The sequence below is a fragment of the Diachasma alloeum genome, unplaced genomic scaffold (genome assembly GCF_001412515.2).
Source record: "Diachasma alloeum isolate Michigan unplaced genomic scaffold, Dall2.0 Dall_scaffold_00349, whole genome shotgun sequence".
Lineage (NCBI taxonomy): Eukaryota > Metazoa > Arthropoda > Insecta > Hymenoptera > Braconidae > Diachasma > Diachasma alloeum.
The window spans coordinates 128,265-152,106 of record NW_021680488.1 but is presented as its reverse complement, the minus strand read 5'-3'; the positions used below and the strand labels follow the sequence as shown (position 1 = coordinate 152,106).

Here is a 23,842-nt window from a genome sequence, read left to right as displayed (position 1 = left end):
CACATTGAACTATTCTCGAAAAAATAATAATCCAGAAAAATTGCTCAATACCATTCGGAATAAGTACCCGCTCCATCGTTTGAACCTTGAACTAAATAACTGATAAGTAGGCGAGATGAAATTGTTCAAAACAGTCTCAAATATTCAATTTTGTGTACAAAAAATCAAATATTCAATTTTGTGTACAAAAAAATCTTTCAAATCATTAAAATTTTTATCGAAAACGTGAGCGTTTTTCCACGGCAGTTCACATCGATTGGTATTCATCGCAATATTTCGTAGATTGTTAAGATTTTTTTTAATTGTTAATTAATGTTTCATTGTTGCTCGCTATTGTTTTCTCCTCCAGCTTAATTTTTTATCGTTCTGTGGTTCTGGTGAATAAAATTGTATGAAAAATGGATTTTAGAATAATTCAAAGACATGAGGATAATATGTAATATATAGATTTATGTGGGATAAGTGATAAATTTTGTATTTCAAACATTTTTAGTCAAATATAATGAGATGAGTCAATTGTTATCACTCGTTTCATTTTACAAATTTTTCATTGGTAAACATTAGAAATATTGCTCGTTAATTAAATATGAATTCATTGTGCAATATTAAAAAAATTTTCATCATTTATTTTTTTGAAAATTAATGTACGAGTCGTTCCTCGGCGATGGCGGACGTGCGGGACGAGTCTCGATTGAAGCATCCGAACGCCAATCTTCATATTTTTTCTGAATCTCTATATTCTTAGAGGGTGTCTTTTGCGATTCGACTGGAGGTGATCGACTTCTTCTTGGGCTAGACAGCTTTGGGCCCTTTGGCACCGTCAGTCTGTTCCCTTGAATCCAAATCATGAATGATAATCTTTCAAACGTAATTTTTTTTTTAATAATAATCTGACATGTTCTCCAATTGTCATTCAGTTTTACATAGCCCTAGAGTTTCCACAAGTTATGATTGTACCATCAAAGAAACGTTGGAAAAAAGCTGAACATTTTCAATTAGCGTTCTTAGATAATATTGGGAAATAGACCCGATAGGGCGGAAATGGCAAATTAATGATTCACTGTATCTAATGGCTTTTAGATCATCATTTGTCACAGTAGCCAATGGCTGTCACGTCATTAGTTACCATAATAAATTATCCATTTACAATTTCCTCTCTATCGGACTTATTTCCTCATCTTTATTAAAAACGCTCTTTAAAAATGATCAGTTTTTTTCTAGGGGAGACTGGTGCAAAATGAAACATGGGGCGAAATGACGCAATTCAAGCAAAACAAAATTCTCCGTACTGACCTTCACTTTTCCCAGTCCGGGGATTGGTATTGACCCTTTCCCGAACTGGCAAAAGTGAAAGTCACTACGGAAAAATATCCTTCGCCCCTAGTGCCACAGGGGTTTTCGACGCGAAATATACTATTTTATTAAGGCCCAGGTGGATTATTCTTTGAACGTGATCTTGGTTGTTTTTTTCATTTTAATAATCCGATATGATCTGCAATTGCTACGCAGCTTTACATAGCCCTGGAGTCTCCCAAAATTATGATTGTAAAATCAAAAAAACGTTGAAAAAAAGCTGAACATTTTCAAAGAACGTTTTTAAATAATATTGGGAAATAAACCCAATAGGGAGGAAATTGCAAATTAATAATTTCATGTATCTATTGGCTGTTGGGTCGTCATTTGTCACAGCAGTCAATGGCTGTCAGACCGTTAGTTACTATGATAAATTATCCATTCATTTTTTGCTCTCTATTGGACTTATTTCTTAATCTTTATTAAAAACGCTCTTTAAAAAGTTCAGTTTTTTTTCTACTTTTTTTGATTGCACAATCATGATTTTTAGGGACTACTGCGTGATTTAAAATCCAATGGAAATTGTGATATATTTTAGATTATGGAGATGGAAAAACAATCGAGATAGCGTTCGAATAATCCATGCGGATCACGTGCTATTTATCTCTTTAAATTTTTGGCTATCTGAAATTAAGGATATCCAAGTTTTTTTACAGCTTGAGACAGACCATATCACTATAGATTCAATCATTTCCCATCATCAAATTTGTCAATTAAATTGCGTGAAAATTTTTTTAACAAAATCATGAATATTCAGCGGCATTCAAACAACATTTTGCATAGAATTATTAGCTTTTAAACATTCGTGGTTTATAAATAAATAATTGAAATTGTTTAAACTTTCGGAAGCCTTATTTTTTTAGACTTTTAAAAAATTGAAATTTTCTAATCATTTCATCAATCTTCCTCCAAAAGTAGACTTCCATTTTTTTTTTCAGATTTTTAAAATGTGTTCTAATTGTTCAATATCAGGATTCAAATTCAGACTTGCAAAGTTTAAATAATAAAATCATTGTAAATTGTCCCGAAACATAGTATTTCACTGGAGAAAAATAGCCAAAAAAATACTTGGATATCCTTAATCCATTAGCTCTAGTCTAGCAATATTGGAGTGGTAAATGTTTCTTATAATGTTGTCAACCCTCACCTGAACTCATTTCTCTTAATCCCTTTTTTTTTCAATTGTTGAATGTGTGATCTCAGCTTGAGATATGAAAGACGACGGAAGTGAACTGAAGTCTCTCGAACGTTGGCGTCTCGAACGAATAAAACTGATGTTGTTTGTATTTTTTCACAACTTGACGTTGACACTATCGAAAATTCTCACCAATCGGATGACCGTCTTGACTAGAGTGTCAACACGAGTCACACACTATTGTGGATTTGAGAGATGATAAGTGAGATTACGGAGAATGATGAATAGCAGACGAATTTATTATCTGATTTGAAGTTCATTTCGATTTTGCACTAATTATATTGAACATTTTTAGACATGTTGACAAACGTTTCAAGTGATAAATTAATTGCTTCAAATATTTCTAGTGAATAACAATGTCAGATGAGTCAATTGTTATCAATAGTTTTATTTCAACTGTAAGGTCTTCCATATTTACATTTATTCATAATTTTATGAATAATGGCCTTATCGCCTTTCCTTGAAATCTAACATTAGAACAATGAACGAATGACCGAGAAATATTAAATAATCAACGTTCATTGTTTCTAACGAAGACAACACATTTCTTAATCCGTCAAACGAGATGATAATTCCACTGATTATGTAAATTTATTTGTTGCTGAATATTTCGCTATTTAACTATTTCGGAAATATCCCCAAAATTATGAGTTCTATGGAAAAATGTCAAAAGGCTTTTTTGCGAAAAAATTAAATTCCCTATTGAGACTTCCCGGCATAAATCCCCCTATCTCCCCTACGTTCCGAGGTATCCTTCGAAAATCATTTAAAAACTGCTCCATCCGTGCTAAACTAATTCCCGAAAATGTCCGAAACTATCAGTTCTATAGAAAAACACCAGAAGATTTTTTTTATATAAAATCGAATCCCCTACAAAGACTTCCCGGTATAAATCCCCCTATCTCCCCTACGTTTCGAGATATCCTTCGAAAATTATTCAAAAACTCCTCCATCCTTGTTAAACTAATTCTCGAAAAACTCCAAAACTATCAGTTCTATAGAAAAATACCACAAGACTTTATAAAAAATTAAATTTCCCGTAGAGACTTCCCAGCATAAATCCCCTTATCGTTCCGAGATATTCTCCAAAAATCATTTAAAAACTTCTCCATCCTTGTTAAACTAATTCTTGAAAAGCTCCAAAACTATCAGTTCTATAGAAAAATTCCAGGAGGCTTTTTTGAGAAAAAATTAAATTCCCCGTAGAGACTTCCAAAATATCCTCCAAAAATTATTTGAAAACTCCTCCATCGTTGCTAAAGTAATTCCTAAAAATTTTCAAAACTATCAGTTCTATAGAAAAATATCAGAAGGTTTTTTTGAGAAACAATTAAATTCCCCGTCGAGACTTACGGCATAAATCTCCCCATCTCCCCTACATTCAGACATATCCTCCAAAAACCATTTAAAACTCCTCCATCGTTCCTAAACTAATTCCCAAAAATTTCCAAAACTATCAGTTCTATAGAAAAATATCAGAAGGTTTTTTTGAGAAAAAATTAAGTTCCTCGTTGAGACTTCTCGGCATAAATTCCCCTATCTCCACTACATTCCGAGATATCCTCTAAAAACCATTTAAAGTAGCTCTACCCTTACGGTAAATTCAAAGATTATTGAAAACTGCAAAAAAATTGCAGAAAACTCGATTAGATTCGGAATTCTAGTTTTCTTCTCAATTTAATTATCGTTTTGGTTTTTCAAAGAAGAAATGTTTAAAAATCAGGATTTAACCCAGAGTCTTACGTGAAAATCAACACTTCCATTGTAATCAAAGATTAAAATCTGATTTTTTTTTCATTAGATGTGAAAAAATCAAGAATTTTTTTGACACCTCATAAAAAATAATCCACCGTTTTGCAAACAAATTTTATTATTTATTTATAAGATGGAAATGTTTGAAAAAATATCAATATTTTGCAAAATTTAATTTAGATAATACTGATTGGGTATGAATTTTTTCAAATTTTTTCCATGCAATTTAGTTGAAAAATTAAAAAACTGAAAATATCCAAAAGTACAGCGTAGCCCGGCCGAAGGGTAGAGCTACTTTAAAAACTCCTCCATCTTCGCTAAACTAATTCCCGAAAATTTCCAGCGCTATCAATTCTATAAAAAAATGCCAGAAGGCTTTTTCGAGAGAAATTAAATTGGAATAACTTTTTTATAAACAATTTAATCCCCCGCAAAGACTTCCCGGCAAAAATCCCCCTATCTCTCCTACATTCCGAGATATCCTCCAAAAACCGTTTAAAACTCCTGCATCCTCGCTAAACTACTCCCCAAAAATTTCCAAAACTATCAATTCTATAGAAAAACGGCAGAAGTCTTCTTCGAGAAAAGATTAAATTCGAGAGACTTTTCTATCGAAAATGTAATTCCGTGTAAAGACTTCCCGACATAAACTCCCCTATCTCCCCTAGATTTGGGATCCCCCTCCCCCACCTCTCCCACCACCACCACCACCCCTGCACCCTAACTTAGAATTCTCCGGTCGGTTACACTTTCCCCACGCATTCTTATCAAACAAAGCCCAGTGATAACTCGTCACCATGATCACTGAACCGTCGATAATGAAAATTCAATGTTCTTGACTCTCCAACCCACCAATGGGCGTCCGCCCCTCCCCTCCACCGGAATTTCCGCGGGACAGGCCGGGCGGCGATTTACAAAAGCAATATGTTTAGGTTTCGCCTGTCCCCGCGTTAAGCATTCAGTATTCCACAGGTTGTCCGTTATTTCGGGTGCATTTTCCCCCTAGAATAGATTCTCAAACACTTTCGGTCGCCCCAGAAACCCCGATGATGTCTCAAAGCCAGTGAAACTCTCTCCTAGATTCAAATTTCCTCGAAACATCTCATTAAATCCCATTATTAAATTAGTCGGTATGCATTATCTTCTATTATTTATGGTCGCCATTGTTCTTCCCTCGTCTAGAGCGGGGGATCCGGAGCTGGGGAATATCATCTTCGCTAATATCGTAAGTTTGAGACTATCTCTCGTGGAAACTACATTCACTTTAGGGGAATTGTCTGGCATTTGCTGATATAACCTTGACGCCACTTTCACTAGACGCGGTTTCACTCGGAACGTCATTGGGTCAGGAAATGGGGTATCAAGGGCAAGGTTAAAAGTGCAAGTGAACATGCGGTCAATAGTGGAAAATCATCTTCTTAATTTTTTTCATATGGCGGTTTCCCTCTTTAATTTTTCATTTCTTTATCCGTTTATCAATAAAAATTTGTGATCACTTGATTTTCGAATTTTTCATCAATTTTGTGACATGTCTTTACTCGTTTTCATTTCTCGAATTGAGACGTTTGACAATGTTTTCGTCTGTTGGATTTTGACAGCTGTTATTTTTTTTCCGTATGACACGGCTTTGACGTGATTGACTGTGCAGGTAGAATGTATGTTCACGTGATGCATCGTTTATTGATTTATCTTGAAACGTCAGTACACGGGACTGAGGAATTGTGGGATTTAATTCGTCTCGTTTGACTGACGTTTCTGTTCTCAGCTCTTCAGACATGGGGATCGGACCCCTCTGGATCCTTTCCCGACTGATCCCTGGAGGAATGAGTCACTCTGGCCCGTGCCGTTCGGACAACTGACTAATGTAAGGGATTATTACACTGAGAAAAAAATACATTTTTGCCAGATATTCAATTTTTTGAGAGAAGTATTTGAGGGATTCCACGCCAAATGAGCCGACCGTTAATCCTCACCCTCTTGGAAATTAATGGCGATTTTTTCTGCGATTGGGAGGGTTGGAAAACTATCTCTCAAATTTTTTCAGATTTTTTCGGCAGCCCAGTTTGGAGATATGATTTTTTTCTCGTTTTTACGTTTTTTTTTTAATAACTCGAGCTCTATCCATCCGATTTTGATTTATTAAGCGTCAAAATTTTTCTTTTTTTACTGGCTATGAGAATATTTTTAGTAAATTTTTTTTTCGATCTTTAGATGCTCTCATAATAACGAATTTTCAATTAAAAAAAGTTGAAAAGCTGAATTTTGCAAATTATGTCACTTTTGATTTGTTTCATTTTTTTCAGTAATTCTTATAATCAAAACAAGTATTTTGAGCGGTCATACAAGTTAGGGATCCTTCTGGATCTATTCTATTTTCAATTTTTTCTTTTCGAAATTCCGCAAATTTGGTCAAAACACCCCAAAATGGCGCTGATTGACTTTGATTATAGACAGTATGCAGTGAATTTGCCTGTAAAATATTACATATTTTTTTGATACATAATCGAAGTCGTTTTGGGGTGTTTTGACCAAATTAGCGAAATTTCGAAAAGAAAAAATTAAAAATAAAATAGATCCAGGAGGATTCCTAACTTGTATGACCGCTGAAAATACTTGTTTTGATTATAAGAATTACTGAAAAAATGAAACAAATCAAAAGTGACGTAATGTGTAAAATTGAACTTTTTCAACTTTTTTTTTTTAATTCGTTATTATGAATATCTAGGAATCGAAAACAAACATACTGGAAATACTCGTATATGCGGTAAAAATGGAAAATTTGTACGCTTAATAAATCAAAATCGGACAGATAGAACTCGAGACGAGTATTTTGAAAACAAAAACTGAAATCCGTTGAGTAGTTCATGAGATATTTGAAGAAATAAATTTATACAAAAACTTAAATATCTCCAGAACCGCTTGGCCGATTGCGCCCATCCAAAAAAAGAACCTTTTATACTATAAAAGCTAGAAGCATACCAAATTTCAAGTCGTTATCTCCATTTTGTCTTTAGTTATCGTGCGCACAAGATTTAAAATGAACACACGGAAAAACGTAAATATCTCCAAACTCTGTATGAATCGGTATACATGATATGATTGATCCAGATAGAGGCCATCGAGACTACTATTTTGAAAAAAAAAATTGAAATCGGTGCAGTTGTTGGGATATTGAGGACAAACGAAATTACTTAAAAACATCATTTCTTCACGTTTCATAACACTCTAGACCATTTGCAATCAGAATTAGAAAATCGGAAAATCGACCAAAAAAAAATGCTTCCATTCGGAAGCAAAAATTCTAGAGTGAATCAACTCATCCAAACTAGCCAGTTGACTAGTTGAAACTTCATCGACAATTCTAAATTATGATTATGGTTATCTCTGGATACGATCTCAAATTGAATTCAAAATCACAATATTGATCATTGAAATGCAGTTCTCCTTGAATTTCGAGAAAAACTCGGTGTCGCGTATTCGCATAAGAAGCAACCGAAAAATTCCCAAGAAAAAAGTGATTATCTAAAACTCAAACAAATTGCCCTCGACTCCCGATAACACGAGCGTTGGAGTTTATCTCCACAAAACTGTCTCAATTTGTCACTTCTGTGATTACCCAATTTCGAAATTTGTCTTCGTCCGTTGGGCGCAGCTGGGAAGACACCAGCACCTGGAGCTCGGCAGGTGGTTCAGGGCGAGATACGACCACATATTACCCAGGAAATACTCCCTGTACGATATCTACGTGCGCAGCACAGATGTGGATCGCACGTTGATGTCGGCAGAGGCGAACCTTGCTGGGCTGTACCCACCAGTGGGTGATCAGGTTTGGGACGAGCTCAAGTGGATGCCAATACCCGTTCACACAACACCGGAGAAGGAGGATAACGTCGTCTCCGGGAAGAAGTACTGCGCTAGGTACAATTACGAGTTGAATCGAGTTCTCAACTCCCCGAAAATGCAAAAACTCATAAAAGATCATCAGCAGCTGTTCGATTTCCTCACAAAGAAAGCGGGGAAGAGGATTGATGATCTGGAGCAGCTGAATTACTTGTACGATAATTTATTTATTGAGGTAATTATTCGGCATTTTGGGTGAACAACGAATTTCACTCGGAGAAATGACGCATTTTAAAGTATATCCCTAGAAAACGATTCTAGGAATCATCCCCCTGGACAATATCTCCCAAAAAAAAACCCCGGACAAATGGTGAGAAAAATTTAAAAAGTTTTCATTTTCTTATTTTTAGAGTCTTTATAACAGAACTCTACCAGAATGGACCAAATCTGTTTATCCGGATAAACTGCAACCGCTTGCGGCTCTGAGTTTTCAAACTCAGGCGAATAATAAAATTTTGCAGAGACTCAGAATGGGTAAATGTACTTTGGAATAGAATTAATGGGCCTCGGGAGAAAAAAAAGCTAAATGCCGAAATGCCGAAAAAACTTTGCGCCATGAATTTTCAGCCAAAAGAGGATGAAAAAATCTGAAAGACGGCTTGAACAATTTCTTCATTTTATAGAAACCGGATGGAATGAGTTGAGGGTGATTTGAAGCGCATAAATAATTTTAATAAATCTTCAAAAATACGAGGTGGGCGCGCCGCCATCTTTGTGACCATTTCTTAAAATTATTTATTCTCTTCAGATCGCCCTCAAATAATTTCATCCAGTTCCTAGGAAATAGACAAATCGTTCAAGCTCTCCTTCACATTTTTTCATTCCCTTTTCGTTGAAAATTCAAGACGCAAAGTTTTCTCGGCGTTTCAATATATTTTTTTTTCAACTCCTGAGAACTATCTTAACAATTATCGAGATGTAGGGGAGAGTGGGGCAAAATGAAACAGTCAAAAAAACCGACTGTTTGACGCAACTCAAGCAAAAAAAATTTCTTCATTAATTTTTTTTGTCAACTTTTTTATTTTGAATATAAATTAAAAATGCTCTTTGAAAAAATTAAGAATTTTTTATGCTTTTTTTTGATTATTCATTCATAATTTTTCAAAACTTCTGCATGATGCAGGACTTAATTGACAATTTCAGAGGACGAAAGAAAAAAAAGCATCGAGATAACGTTCGAAAGATGGTACACCCGGGCCTTAATAAAAAAAAAAATTTTTTACTTGAATTGCATCAGTCGTTCTTTTGATTTTTTCATTTCGCCCCACTCTCCCCTAGAAAATTGATTCATTACAAGTTGAATCAACCATTTTCATCAATTCCTGATGATCATTATTTATTTTTCATTCATTTAGGATTGTTAGTGAAAGAAATGGTGGATCACATGATCGAGAAATCAAAAAAAGCTCTCGTACCTGACAGAAAATTGTTCATGTACTCAGCTCATGACGAAACTGTTGCGAATCTCCTGATGACTCTTGGGCTCTTCGAGCCCCATTGTCCGCCCTATACAGCAACAATTCTCATAGAACTGAGACTGAACTCGAGGAAACAGCACGTTGTAACGATCTCGTACAAGAATTCAACAGCAGAACCGATTCTGCTGACCCTCCCAGGCTGCATCCCAGCCTGTCCTCTCTCCCAATTCGTGAAATTGACCAAAGATATAATACCAGAGGACTGGGATAAAGAGTGCTTAATCACGTGGGATACTTATGGCGTGGATTTCAGTATTTCGACCATTTTAGGTGAGAGTGTTGGAAGAGGAATTATTAAATACATAGTGGAACGCCAGGAAAAACGATTATTTGGCCCAATTTAAGAAACGTTTTCGCTTATAGTTGAGCGTCAAACAGAGAACAATCTCTGAAAACTAAAGAGTTGCATTTAATCAATTAACGATTACATTGATAAGGTTTGGGGATGTAATCATTTAGAAGTGCAAGGAGAGAAATTTAATGATTCAATCAAATTCTCAACATTCGTAAAAATATTGGGAACATGAGAACACTTGATGATAGACATTTTTTAATTTTAGTTACAATGTCAAATATTTTAATCCTCAGGTTCATTAATGGCTTATTGATTCTTCCAATGACTCGATCCTGAGAATAAGGACTCGAAGCGTTCCTGACATTCGGGTTTCACAATGAAACTTGAAGTTAAGCCTTACGAATGGAAGCTTTGTAATCGGTCAAATTTAAGTTTTTCATCAATTGTTCGCTAACGAATGCATGGAATTGAATCTTTTTCTTCAAATGTAGAAATTATTGAGCCCTATCAATCGCCATTAATTGAAATGTAATTCATCGGTTAGTTTTTTTCATTTTTCAATTTTTCCAAAAAACGGTTGGAAATTATTTATTTCAATTTTCTTTTTAAAACATGGGTATCTCAAAACTCATGTGAAAAATCGTCTGAAATCTCACATTTTCCTTGACAGCTGTATAAATGGTATGAATGCATCAAAAAGTACAAATAACATGAAGTAGGTCACATTGGAAGAGAAATAAAATTATTTGCGAGCTCCATGAGACTTAAAAATGGATGTGAACACTAAGCTTTCACATGACTTTTGCGATACCCTACACAGAGAAAAACAAACACGTTGTCAAATAAGTCTTGTTTGGGCCAACAAAATCGCTAGTTAAAAATTGCCAAAAAAGAATTTGTTTGGTTCGAATTTGAAAGACTGAAACATGAATAATTGTTTTGCTTTTGATAGCGCCAAAATATTTGGCTCAAGAGGCGGATAATTCACACCAGACGGTGCTTTTTCAGGATGAAAATATCTCATCTGGAGGAAAATTTATCAACAAATATTTTATCCCTAAGTTACAAGATTGCTATCATTCCATTATTATTGTTTCATTTAAGGGTTCATTTCTTGTCTATGATTATTAGACATTCGAAACGAAAAACTATCCCTCGTTTCGCATAAAACAAAGATTTTTCGGGAGCAAAATACGTAAGGGAGTATCGAACAACGAAGGAGTAGTGCTAGAAATGACATTTCTTTCGTGTACAGAGAATGCAATTTTTTTTGAACTACTAAATCTATTTTTGCGACAAAAAATTTTCATTCCGGCGCACTCTCTGCATGTTTGGCACAAAAAAAATTCTTTTTTGATCATTTTCAAAAAACTATTGTCGTGGCACAAGTAAGACTTGTTTGAGAACTTTGTCGTTTTTCTCTCAGTGTAGTCTTAACGTGAATTTTGAGATACCCTGGTTTTATTAGGAAATGTCGAATTATGCTCAGTAATAATTTTTCCTGGTGTTTAATTTTACCCCTGTCCCTCCTAAAAATAATTATCTTGTCCTCAGGTATCATGATGTTCGCCATTCTCCTTCTGATCTTCGTCGTACTCCTCATCATCTCGTTTGTCTTTTGGCATTACAAACGAGTCCATTGTCAGTATTACACCCGTCTCTCCACGGATCCAATTTAATCTTAATCCACCCCAAATTCAATCGACCTGAAGCAATGATCAGGACTCGTCACACGAAGATGACAAAATTGTTTTCAATCTATTTTTGCATACGTTTATATGCTACCAAGGGGCCCAAGGACGTATCTACCTCATCAAGAATGTCGAGAGTAGATTTTTCCTTTTACTTTTCATAATATTCTAGCGAATATCTCGACATGCACGTGATAATTATTGAGATTTATCGAATCAAAGGCCAACAACTATAGAAATATCATTATAAAACAATGAAAACTCTATTTTTGACGTAATTTATTGGAAATTTACGCATAACGTGGAGTATTACTCCGAATATACTTTTAAAAGAATAAGTCAAATGGATCTGCCGATCGAAAAGCACGGAAATTCATTTAAAAACACCTCTTGGATGTATTTATGCGTAACGCATTCAGAGATATTTTCGTTGTTAAATGAATGTTGAAGCATAATTCAGTGTGATAATAAAATACTATGAGTAACAGAATATATTATGCTTTATTCAGATTTAAAAATACCTTAATAGTTAATAACGTTGAGTAGTGAAGTACTAAAACGAAAGAACAGCTTTTGATTTTTTTTCAGAATATCTCAGAATCCAGTGAAAATGGCAATATTTTTGTGGAGACATTTCCCAGATATTTTTGTGTTTTGTGCAAAGAATTTTTCTATAAGAAAGTTCTATTTCTTTTATTACTCATTTTGAGAAACCAATAAAGAACTGATTGACTCCTTTTGTTTTATCACTTCATCACTCATTATTTTCTATTAAATAAGAGAATCAGTCCAGCCTGAGAGGGTTGAAGCTACCGTTCAGGTTTTCCTGTATTGAGAACGCCGGGTTGACTCTAAAAAAATAAATTAATTTCGAGGATTAACACAGGGAATTCAGTATCTCGAAATGCGACTGAAATTATCATATTGAAGTGGTGAAACGTAGGAGGATTGCTGTTTTTGAGAAATTCATTTGAATCAACAGAATACTTTTATGATGATGACCGAGGGATTTGTTTCATTTCACCGGATAGAATTTCAAAACATGAGTGATAAGACTATTCGCTGGAATGTACATTCTCATTACTTTGAGAATTTGCATTCTGCGAATAATTTTCCAAAAAATCTGATCTGACTGCGTCATAGTAGGATGATCATATCTCTCGTAAAGTGAAGCCGAATGAAAAATATTTCGTTCAAAGCGAACCCTCGTCTCCCGCATGCCAATCCCACACTTCAACCACACAGCCACCGCCGTCGGTGCAAATTTTTATATTAAACCAAACTAAATTAGCTGTGTAGGAGTCGAATTTCAAAAAATTAATTCGTAATTGTTAGTGTACACATATTTCCAAAAATTTTGAAAAAAAAAACCTATGTAGCTAAAAAATTGGAGGTTTTTTAGGGTATTTTCAACATTTTAAGCGTCTGCGGAGCAAATGAACAATAAACAATATATAATGGATCTTCAATGCATGAGAAATCTCACTCGAATATCCCATGATTTTTAAAATTCATTTTCATCACGCTGTGACGAAAAGTGAACTTTTCGGCACGCTCCGCGTGCCTAAAAGTCCAATTTCCGCCACATTGTGATGAAAAATATTGTTCGTAACTCGTGAAAAAATGTTTTTTAGCTCGTGGGATTATATCACTCGCCTTCGGCTCGTGATATAAACCTCCCACTCGCCAAAAAACACTTTTTTGCACTCGTTACGAAATATACTATTTAAGTCTCCCCTTAGCCCGGTGGCTTGTCGCAAATTTCGTTGTCTCACATGCGAAAGATTCCGAGTTCAAATCCCGGCCGGGTAGAATGGTGCGATCTAACCATTTAAAGTCTTGATCATCATCGCAGTATACCCTAACCGGGCCGAAGCGATGTAAAATAACGATAAAAAAAAGTCTCCCCTTAAAGTCAGAAATTTCTCAAACCAAATAGCTATTTTGTCATCTTTTTGCAGCAAACCACTATTTTTAGGAAATAATGTCCGCAGCAAAGTGGTAAAACGGTACAAGTCAATTTTTACTATTGACCAGGTTTTAATGAATATCTCGGAATCTAAGGGAGATAGTCAAATTTTTGTTCTTACCTTTTTTGTAGAACCGATTGAGGCCTACAACAAATATAATCAAGAAAATTCCGCTATCTCCCTTAGATTCGGAAATATTCCTCAAAAACTCAACTGAGAGATAAGTCGACTTGAACCGTTTTACCACTTCGCTACTGATATGTTTTGTTTGCACTGGAAGCAACAACCAAATCCTTTTTCGCGATTCAATTTTCACGTTTTACCCCTTCAATACAATTTTAAATCTCTTCAACTACATGATATCATCTTAAAGTAACTGATACCTACCTCTGTCAGGTAAATCTATATCTGGTATTCGTCGCAAGGCCATGCTATCGAACGTGAGTCAGGAAACAGTGTTAGTGACAATACAATATTACACTTTTCTTAGTCATAAAAATGATGAAACGACGAGTTAACAAATTTTCCTCTTGCATATTTACGATTATTACCCCCACAAACTACAACTTGCAACAAATAACTGAAATCCACTCGAGGAAGGTTGAAATATAAATAGCGAAAAGGAATAACAATCGATGACAATTTTATTTTTTATTAAAAAACTATTAGCCTCGTCTCCAAAATCAAGGGAATGACCTTCGTAATATTTTTTTAGTGACTCTGAGTACATACCACGATGGTAAGAAATACTTCGGACATCACAGATGCTCATCAAAGCAACCAACACATCATTCTCGTTATTATCCTCATTGTAATCCATGATTGATGCCTTATATTCAACGGAAAGCCCACTAAAATCGGTTTCTAACAATCCAGAGACGTCTCGGAGGTGTTATGAAAACTGAGAACGAAATAATTCATCTATTCAAGTGGCAAAAATGATCCTAAAGGTTTAAATAATCACCGAAAACCGAGAGATTGCACCAAAACCCATCCATTATCCTCGATCACTAATCAGTACATTAGGAAGGGTTGAGGATGTAGTGATTTAGAAGTGCGAGGGGAGAAATTTATTGATTTAATCAAATGCTTAATATTAGCAAAAATATTAGTAACATGAGAACACTTGATGAGAGACATTTGTTAGTTTTATTTACAAAGACAGAAATATTAATTTTCATATTAATCAAGTGATGGATTAATTTTATAATTAATGTTTTATTGATTCTTACAATGAATTGACCCTGAGAATGAGGACTCCAAGCGCAGCTGGATCTTTGGATTTCACAATGAAACATGGAATTATGCAGTAACAATAGTTTAAACACTTTGGCATTTGTTTCGAACATTTCAGTGGTGAATTGGGAGAACAGGATGAACACTTCGGTTGAATTTTTTGTGAATATCTCGGAACTTAGGGGAGATTATTTAGAACATTTCGGGAAATTTTTCTATTTGTTTTTAGTTGAGGGTTTTGAGATTCATTTGACCCTCAAGAGCATTTGACCCTCAACCAAAAACAGAAAATTTTTCATTAATTATGCAAAATGAAACAAAATCACTGTTCAACACAATTCAGAAAACTTTTAAAAAAAATTTTTTTAGTTGAGGGTCAATTGGCCTTGAGGGTCAAACCAGTTACATGAAATTGTTTTCAAAAAATCCTCTGACCCTCAACTAAAACTAGAACAAAGTGTCCCGAAATATGAACGTGAAATCAATCTTTCCTGTTCTACCACTTCATCAATGATTTTGTTATTTTCTCCACAGAACAAAAATAATTACTCAACAATCTTTAACATTACAAAGGCACAGGCACCTCCCAGCTCCATACAAAAACCATCACCACAAGCTCTCGATGATATGAGTATTCCATTGTTAAAACAGATTATAAAAACTAGGGGATGACTAAATTCTCTCTTACTCTAATTTCCCTAACTAATTGTTTATAAATCTCTTGTTATTTGGCTGGATAACAGCTGGAGTGCAGTCTTACCTGGCATAGACTGCTGGATTTGTCAGAGCGAAACTCATTTCCGTTGGGCCGCCAACGTATTTAGCAATAAACTAAAAACAAATTTCATAATCAAATGCAAAAACAGTGATAAAGTAGAGACATAATTATTAACAAAACGTCGAAGTCAGTCGTTGGATAGTGAAAAAAATACTCACTCTATTCCTCGTCAGAAATTCAGCTCCCATGGCAATAGCCATGTGAATGACGAAATACAAACAGAATCCAAGGTAAATGACAGCGTAAATTATTATGCCGAAGATGACTGCCCAGTTTGGATTGGAGAGTTTCTCATTTACTGTTTGAGTTACGAAGAAAATATTTATGGCAATTACTGCTGCCGACAGCAACGTTGCGACGACTTTATTAAATCTGCAGATGACAAAATAATTGAGAAAAATTCAGACAACATTTATTTTTCATTTCTATTATTTCCCTTAATTTTATAAAAGTTCTGATGTTTAGAAAAAAACAGCAAAAATTTCATATTCAATGGTTTTGAAAGGGGGTTCTCAAAATTTAAGAGAGATAGAAAAATTTTTGTCATGACCTTTTTTGTACCCCTCAAGTCACTTTATAGACCCGAAACAAATATTTCGGAAAGAGTTCAGGGTATTGTCTCTATTTATTACGGTATTGCGTTCTTAAGGCACAATTAATTGCTAATATTCATCACAGGGACAATTTAATAAGTTGATGTAATCAATTGTTCCATAATAAATAGAGGTACAACCGAATCCAGAATATATTTCAAATATTTGAACTATAATTTTCCTATTTTACATGAATGAATCAAAATTTTTATATTCAGCAAAACGTAATTAGCTGTGTAGGAGTCGAAAAAAACTAATTCGTAATTGTTCTTGTACACATTTTTCAAAAATTTTGAAAAAAAAAACCTCTGTAGCTCAAAAATTGGAGGCCCTGGATAGTTTTTAACATTTTAAGCGTCTCCGGAACAAATGAACAATAAACAATTGATTTTTTGCACTAATTATTCGTTTTTAGACACATATAATGCATGGGAAATTTCCCTTCAATGTTTCTGTACCACTCAATTCACATTACAAAAGTCAATTAGTCAAAGGTCATTAGAAAAGTTTCGTTATCTTCCTTAGATTCGGAGATATTCCTCGAGAACGGCTAAGAAATGTAATGCTTCGAGCAAGAAACAAAAACAAATTCATTTAAACTCACATTCCATTCTTGAATTTCCCCATTATCTGCTCACTGCTTGTAAAAGCAAGAGTAGGAAGTGTGGCGAATGGAAGTTGAAGGGTCATTATGGCATTGAGGACCTCATTCATGCCCCCAAGATCCCCCATATCAGCGTAAAATGCTACGAAAAATGTTGGCACTATTGCAATTGTTCGGGTGAAGAAGACCCTCTTCCAACGTGCCCACTGGAGATTCAGGAAGCCCTCCATGGCGAACTGCCCAGTGTACGTTCCAGTCATCGTTGATGATTGACCAGCCGCTAGAATGCCAATCGCCCATATGTACATCGCTGCTATTCCAAATTGACAGCCCAGAAATACTCCTCCTTTGTACAAATCTGCGTCGATTGCTGATGAATCATTCTGGGCAAAAATCATTCTGTTAAATCAACTGAGCCATTGTTTTTTTAGCATTATTTGTTTTATCAGTCACCTGGTGGAAGGTTTCCATTCCCAGGGTGTCACCGGCTGCCTCACACACTTGATACTGAAAAATAACATTTTGTTTCGAGACATCAGAACATTATTTGAGATTCGTAGTTGATGGACATTTTTTAAACTACTTTGATTTTTTTATTTGATTTTTTTTTCCAACTGGCATTACTGTTTCATTCAATTCAACGAACTTTTCATTTGGTTTGCATTGAACAACCTAAAATCATTCATAATCTCTGACGGCCTTAATCCGTCTCTCAAATAGGATTGAATAAACTTTAAAATGGAATAAAATATACTTGAATACTCACAACATCACTGTTCTTCTTGTCATAAAGACCGTGAGCAAATACAGCAACAACAAAAACGTTGATAACGAAGGAAACGAGTAGAGCAATTATCGCTTCAACGAAAAAATACATGTTGGCTTCCTTGACCTTCTTGGGCTGCCTTCTGTCAATGTCCCTAGACTGAATAAAAAATCAAAAGCATTGGCACAACATTTTTCAATGTTTCATTGTTTCGATGAGATTGGGTACCTTGACGAGAGCACTGTGGAGGTACAAATTGTGCGGCATAATGACAGCACCGACGATGGCAACAGCCTTGAGGAGAGCATCGCTGTCACAGTCTTTGCACATTGGAGTGAACATTCCCTCTATTACTTCCAATTGCGGTGGAGCCGAAACAACGTACTTAGAACATAAAAATTATTTAATGTCGGTTTTAAGATAATTGAGGGTGATAATTATTGAGCAGCGGTTTCATTCAGCACGAAATTATCTCCGCGTTTTTAAAAACATTTAATTATCAACACAAATTGCCGTGTTATTTATTCTCTCAAGATGACTCATTATTGAGATAATTGAAGAATTATTCAATGAACTGTTTCTAAAGAATTTTCAACTGCAAATATTGACATTCAGTGGTTTGGGAATATCCTTGAAAAGGTGGGATTAACAAAAAATGTGGCAAGACCTTTTTTGCAGCTGACAAAATTCTCTACAAAAAAGGTCTTCTGACCCTCTCATCACTGAAATAATCGCGTAGTAATAAAGCTTTTTAATTAATTCCTCTAAAACTTTTGACAAAATTCCCCACAAAAAATGTTTCCCAACATTTTCTCCTAAAACTCGTCATAAAAAATGAAAAATTTTACCTCGTAACCAAAAGTCACAGCCATAATAGCGATTAACAGTCCGAAAAAGAGCTCGAGTTTCCTCAATCCATATTTATCAAGGAATAAAAATGTAAAAGTGTCGACAATAGTGATCAAAACACCTGCCCAGAGTAGAATCCTAAAAAAAGCGAAACACCAGTGAATTCAGTAATTCCCGAATTTATGAGGAATTGTCACAGACATTTATCAGTCACTGACCAGCCCCCTGATAACAGGTAGAGTGCAATGGCAGTGCCAATGACCTCCTGCATGTCACTGCCGATGATTGCGATCTCAATCATAAGCCACAGGAATAACCTGGGGACTGTTTTGTACTGTCTGTGGCACATTTCAGCTAGATGGAGGCCTGTTACCACCCCCAGACGAGCACTCAGCCTCTGCATCACTAGACCAAGTATTGTGGCGCCTAGTAAAACCCATAGTAACTAAAAAAAATTATTTGAGACCTCTTTAAAATAATTGTGAAATAATTTTTCAACTTTTTTTTTAGATAAAATGGTAGGGGAGAGTGGGGCAAAATGAAACAGCCAAAAAAACGACTGTTTGACGCAATTCAAGCAAAAAATTTTTTTTATTAAATATTTTTTTCATCAACTTTTTTTTCATTCTTGGGAGTACCGATCAGAATAATAATTGTCCATTCAGTAGAATGGAAAATAATTGAGAAGTTTTGACGGGGGAAGATATTGTCAATGGATTAATTGAAAAAAAAACGAAACAGCAAAATTCAAAGTCCAGAGCAAGGCTCAGGGAGAGACCCAGAGGGGGAAAAGGAAAATGTGATGCTGAATTTCAATCGAATAATCCATTGACAAAATCTTCGCCCATCAAAACTTCTCAATAATTTTCCATTCTACTGATTGGAAAATTATTATTCTCATCAGTTCTCCCAAGAAAAAAAAAGTTGTAAAAAAAATTTAATAAACAAAATTTTGTTTGCTTGAACTGCGTCAAACAGTCGTTTTTTGACTGCTTCATTTTGCCGCACTCTCCCTTATCTAAAAATTGCGAATCAAAGAAATTGTCTTTGAAATCATTTCTGTTCTTGATTTGTAAAATTTTTTAAACTAAAAAGGCGTCAAACAGTTCGATGGAGAAAAATACTTTGTAAGGATGTTTAGCCAGTATCGGTAAATTTTCGGTAAATGTGTTTTTTTTTTCGTGGTCAAGGAAAATTCCGTAATTTTTTCGGCTGACAGCAGAACATATAAAACTAACTTTTCTAACGTTAAAAAAAATTAATCGCAATGGTCTCAGCAGAAATGAATAAACGAATTTTTCCTGATACACGGGCTCTTATAAAATTTATGTTCAAATTGATAATTCATCTACTAGAAGGCTCTAAAAAAAGAAATAAAAATAGAAGGTAATGTGTCTTCCAACATCCCATTAATTATTCCTCTTATCGTAAGGTGTAAAATCATACTGAATCCAATGGCCAGAGAAAATTCTGGAGTACCCGGGCAAAAAAGAGGAAATATTTTAATGATTCTATCCCATATAGGCGCATGCATTTGGTGCATTTTGTCTATTTTATTTCCAAATAATGAACATGGGTTGGTGAATTGAAATTTGTATCAAAATGAAGAGAATATCTTCATCTCTCAGTTTTTTTAAAATCATTTTTTTTAAGTACTTGCGATTTTAGATAGACATCCTTAGTAACTCATTCTAACAAAATGAAACAGTAAATATCTATTTCATTTTAGATTCAAAATGCCGAATCAAGGAATAAACACTAGGAAATAATTTCATGAAATATCCAGAATTCGATAATATTTCATCATTCTCAACAATTAAAAATTATTATTAGAAGAGATCCAAACCTTGTACTTAGCTGAAACTCCAGATTGCAGATCGGACTCTATGTTTCCAGGGTCTAGATAAGCTATTGACATGAGAAAACCAGGACCCGTGAAGGCCCATAATTTTTTGAAGCTGAAACCAGCCTAAAATAAGCGAGATAATTAATCACCAAAATAGACTCCCCAGGATTTTATTGGAAAATTCTTTCTGACAATCGATCGTTTCACCTCCTCCAACAATGCGATTTCGGTAAATCGAATCTCATTTTAAACTCCAAAAAGAACACTTAAAAGCAAAAAAAGGTTTTTACAATCTACTCAACCGATCCCTAATTATGTTCAATAAAAAATTGCCCAAGATGTGCATTTTAAATCGTTAATATTTTCTTCCACAACAAATCAATAAATAAATAAATCTAATAAATTAAGTATTATTTTAAACTCTAAAAAATCCCTAAAAAAAGTTTTCAAAATCCACTCAGCCAATCGCCCAGTTATCTACAGTATAAAAAAATCCTCACCGTCTCAACTTCCGGAATTTGTATCCTCTCATCAGCGAAATACGTCTGATTAGTCAACGGATTGAGCGACGAATTCTCGTTCAATTTTTGTGGGCTACCGTTGGGTGAAGTCTTATTGATTGATTCTGCATCGCCGCCCCCAGACACGTCCAAACTCTCAGTAGAGTTATTTTCCATTCTAATTTATCTGAAAATATTCTAGGTTAACCCACCAAAAAATAACAGATGGACTAAATAGTCCCCCTCTGAACCTGCACCAACTCCCTATCCAATGATCCGAATTCAATAAATCAGAGCTCATTTTAAATGTGAGAAAAACACCCTCAAAATGAGAGAAAACTCTTCGAATTTCACTCTGCCGATGTCGAGTTACGGCCTATAGAAGAGAGTCTAATTTTCAATTAACGAAATTGCTCACCTCAACAGAAATCTAAATCATTAAAGAACAAACCCGTTGAATTCCTTATAAAAAAATGTAAACAAAGGATCAGATAGGTCTTGCTTATAACTCCATGTTCCTGGTAATTATTTCCTTTGCACTCAGCACTGGCAATTTTATTTCACAGTCTGTTTCCCTCGGCCAGATTTTAGATTACGAAATTCCTACGAGATAACGAATTTTTACTGTTGGGGCACATGTGAGGAGGCCGCGACGCACTGTTGACTAAAACTAGAATTTTAATGACATAAATGAAAGAACATGGGAGTTATGTCTCAGCGGACGTTGGAGACGCAACTGAGACCCATTGACACACCAATCGCATTTTGCTGCAGCCCCCATTCCCCGATTCCCCCTTTCATTAACTTAAAATAACGAGCTATTTCGATCGGCGATATCTCGCGATCGGCTGAGTGAAAAATGAACATTTTTGTTTCGTTTCCAAGGTATTTTTTTCAAGTTAAAAATGAAGTTTGAATCGACGAAATCGGATCGATGGGTCCAGAGATATTCGAGGTTTAGTGGAGGTAGTTTTGGAAAGATCTTTTTAGAATAGGATTGGAGATAGTGCATTATCAGTTTTCGAAGTCATCAAAGTAGAAAAATTCTCCCAACACCAACGGTTCATAAACATTTCACTGAGCAGGAAAAATATTATTCAAGAGTATTTCTATTCATTACTCTGGGAATAGATACTGTTTGTTGCCATGTACTCGATCGGATTTTCTATTTGTAATCAATGGAATTCTTTTTCAAATATTGAGAACTTTTAATCGTCAGATTTTTTTTTCAATGATTAAATAATGAATTATCGAAGATCTTGAGTCGGCCTGCGCTTCCTCACGTTCTGTTTTATCTAATCGCACACTTGATTAAATCTCGTGACGCAGTCAGTTGGTCTCAAATAATTATGAGATTTTGAAAAATGATTGAGAATGCGTTTAAAAATAGTCGAGTGAGGATATAACAATTGGGCATTGTGCAGCAATGAGCGATGAGGATGTGTTGGAAAATTAAATGACTCATCAATCAGTGGTTTCATGAATTTTCCTCCTCGGGAATACCCGCCTGGGACGAACCGGATGTCGGTGGAGTCCTAAATCATTGAGTAATTTTTGTATCGCGAGCGTGATGTTAGTTAATTTTAAATACATGTAAAAGGTTTGCTCGTAACATTTTTCTCAATAAGACGAGGAAATATGGAATTTGGATGAAATTTACTATATAGGGGAGAGTGGGGCAAAATAGAACAGTCGAAAAACGGCTGTTTGACGCATTCAATCAAAAAAAAATTTTTTATTAGGGGAGCATGGGGTAAAACGGACACTTTGGACTTTTTTAAAATTATTCATCACTCAGAAATAAATTTATCAATTGAGCTCAGTTTAGGCTCATCACAAAGGGAAATGTTTTTTGCATTGAAAAAAAAAAATTATTGAATTTCATCAACATTTTAAGCTGTCATTAAAATTTTTAAAAAAATCAAAAGTGTCCATTTTACCCCAACCTCTCCTAATTTTTTTTTATTAACTTTTCTTTATTAACTTTTTTTTATTCTTGAGAGTACTGATAAGAATAATAATTTGCCATTCAGTAGAATGGAAAATTATTGAGAAGTTGTGACCGGAGAAGATTTTATCAATGGATTAATTGAAATGAAAATGAAACGGCAAAATCCAAAGTCCAGAGGGAAACCCACAGTGGGAAAAAGGACAATGTGATGCAGAATTTCAATCTAATGAAAAAAGAAAAGTCTAATCGGCCTAATCTAATCAATTGGATTATAAGACGAGTAGAAAATTATTATTCTCATCAGTACTCCCAATAATAACAAAAAGTTACTAACCATAAGTTGATAAAAAAATTTTTTTGCTTGAATTGCGTCAAATAGTCGGTTTTCGACTGTTTCATTTTGCCCCACTCTCCCCTACATATTTCTCTTTATTTCTAAAATTCACATTAGCAGACATTTTCAATAGAATAACTTATTTAGGTATCAAAATGAGACATGTTCTGAGACTTTGCGTTCGAAAAAAATTCGTAGTAAAACCTGGAAAATTCTATTAGATTTCGGCAGTGATTTCGTCGAACTTTCTATTAATTTTTCGTCAATGCTGTTGGGAAATTGTGCAGCTTACACTGAGAAAAAAAATTACTTTTGCTAAGGAATCACTTTCATGGTAGAAGAATTTATTTTTTCCCGAACATTAACAGTAAAGCTGTGGAATTCTTTTCAATAGAAGTTCAATACTAGGTAATCCAATAGAATTTTCTATCAAAATCGCTCAGTTTTTCAATAAAATTTACTTCGTGCGTGGTGTAAGCTTAATCGTTGAAACAAGCATATCACAACTGACGGGATCAACCAGGGAGCTTCGTTTCTCAAGTGAAACTCGTTATTTTATACATACAAATAAATTCATATGGGCATTGATAAACATATTGAAACGCATGAGCATTAAGGGGAAACTACTATGAGTTTTAAAAATCGTGGGATATTGGAGTGAGATTTCTCATGCATTCAAGATCAATTATATATGTCTCAGAATGAATAATTAGTGCAAAAGAATCAATTGTTTACTGTTCGTTTGCTCCGC

General features: G+C 34.8%; 2 protein-coding genes and 1 long non-coding RNA gene across 8 annotated transcripts; 1 reads left to right on the top strand and 2 right to left on the bottom strand.

Annotated features, from left to right (window-relative positions):
• Positions 1 to 430: 430 nt before the first annotated feature.
• LOC107040881 lies at positions 431 to 3,560 on the bottom strand. The gene is made up of 2 exons (XR_001461030.1): positions 2,501 to 3,560; positions 431 to 832 (listed from the first exon to the last, which is right to left on the bottom strand). It is a non-coding gene; the product is annotated as an uncharacterized LOC107040881 (long non-coding RNA).
• A 1,682-nt stretch (positions 3,561 to 5,242) lies between these two features.
• On the top strand, positions 5,243 to 12,156 carry LOC107040930 (prostatic acid phosphatase). The gene is made up of 6 exons (XM_015261248.2): positions 5,243 to 5,525; positions 6,066 to 6,164; positions 7,953 to 8,375; positions 8,551 to 8,674; positions 9,556 to 9,948; positions 11,528 to 12,156. Exons 1-6 carry the CDS (start codon positions 5,433 to 5,435, stop codon positions 11,650 to 11,652), a joined length of 1,257 nt encoding a protein of 418 aa, XP_015116734.1. The 5' UTR covers positions 5,243 to 5,432; the 3' UTR covers positions 11,653 to 12,156.
• LOC107040928 (protein Malvolio) lies at positions 12,147 to 21,546 on the bottom strand. 6 transcript variants are annotated; one of them, XR_001461031.1, is made up of 14 exons: positions 21,225 to 21,546; positions 20,807 to 20,993; positions 20,307 to 20,429; positions 18,679 to 18,905; positions 18,460 to 18,598; positions 17,840 to 17,995; positions 17,612 to 17,770; positions 17,299 to 17,352; positions 16,846 to 17,228; positions 15,807 to 16,020; positions 15,631 to 15,701; positions 14,367 to 14,535; positions 14,022 to 14,065; positions 12,469 to 12,515 (listed from the first exon to the last, which is right to left on the bottom strand). XR_001461031.1 is itself a non-coding variant. In XM_015261243.1 (13 exons), exons 2-13 carry the CDS (start codon positions 20,981 to 20,983, stop codon positions 12,481 to 12,483), a joined length of 1,782 nt encoding a protein of 593 aa, XP_015116729.1. In that variant the 5' UTR covers positions 20,984 to 20,993; positions 21,225 to 21,546; the 3' UTR covers positions 12,147 to 12,480. The 6 variants fall into 6 exon arrangements, 5 of the variants coding, with proteins under 5 accessions (XP_015116729.1, XP_015116731.1, XP_015116732.1 ...); XM_015261243.1 differs by lacking the exon at positions 14,367 to 14,535 and having other exon boundaries at positions 12,147 to 12,515; XM_015261245.1 differs by lacking the exon at positions 14,367 to 14,535 and having other exon boundaries at positions 12,147 to 12,515; positions 21,258 to 21,546.
• Between the last annotated feature and the right edge of the window lie 2,296 nt (positions 21,547 to 23,842).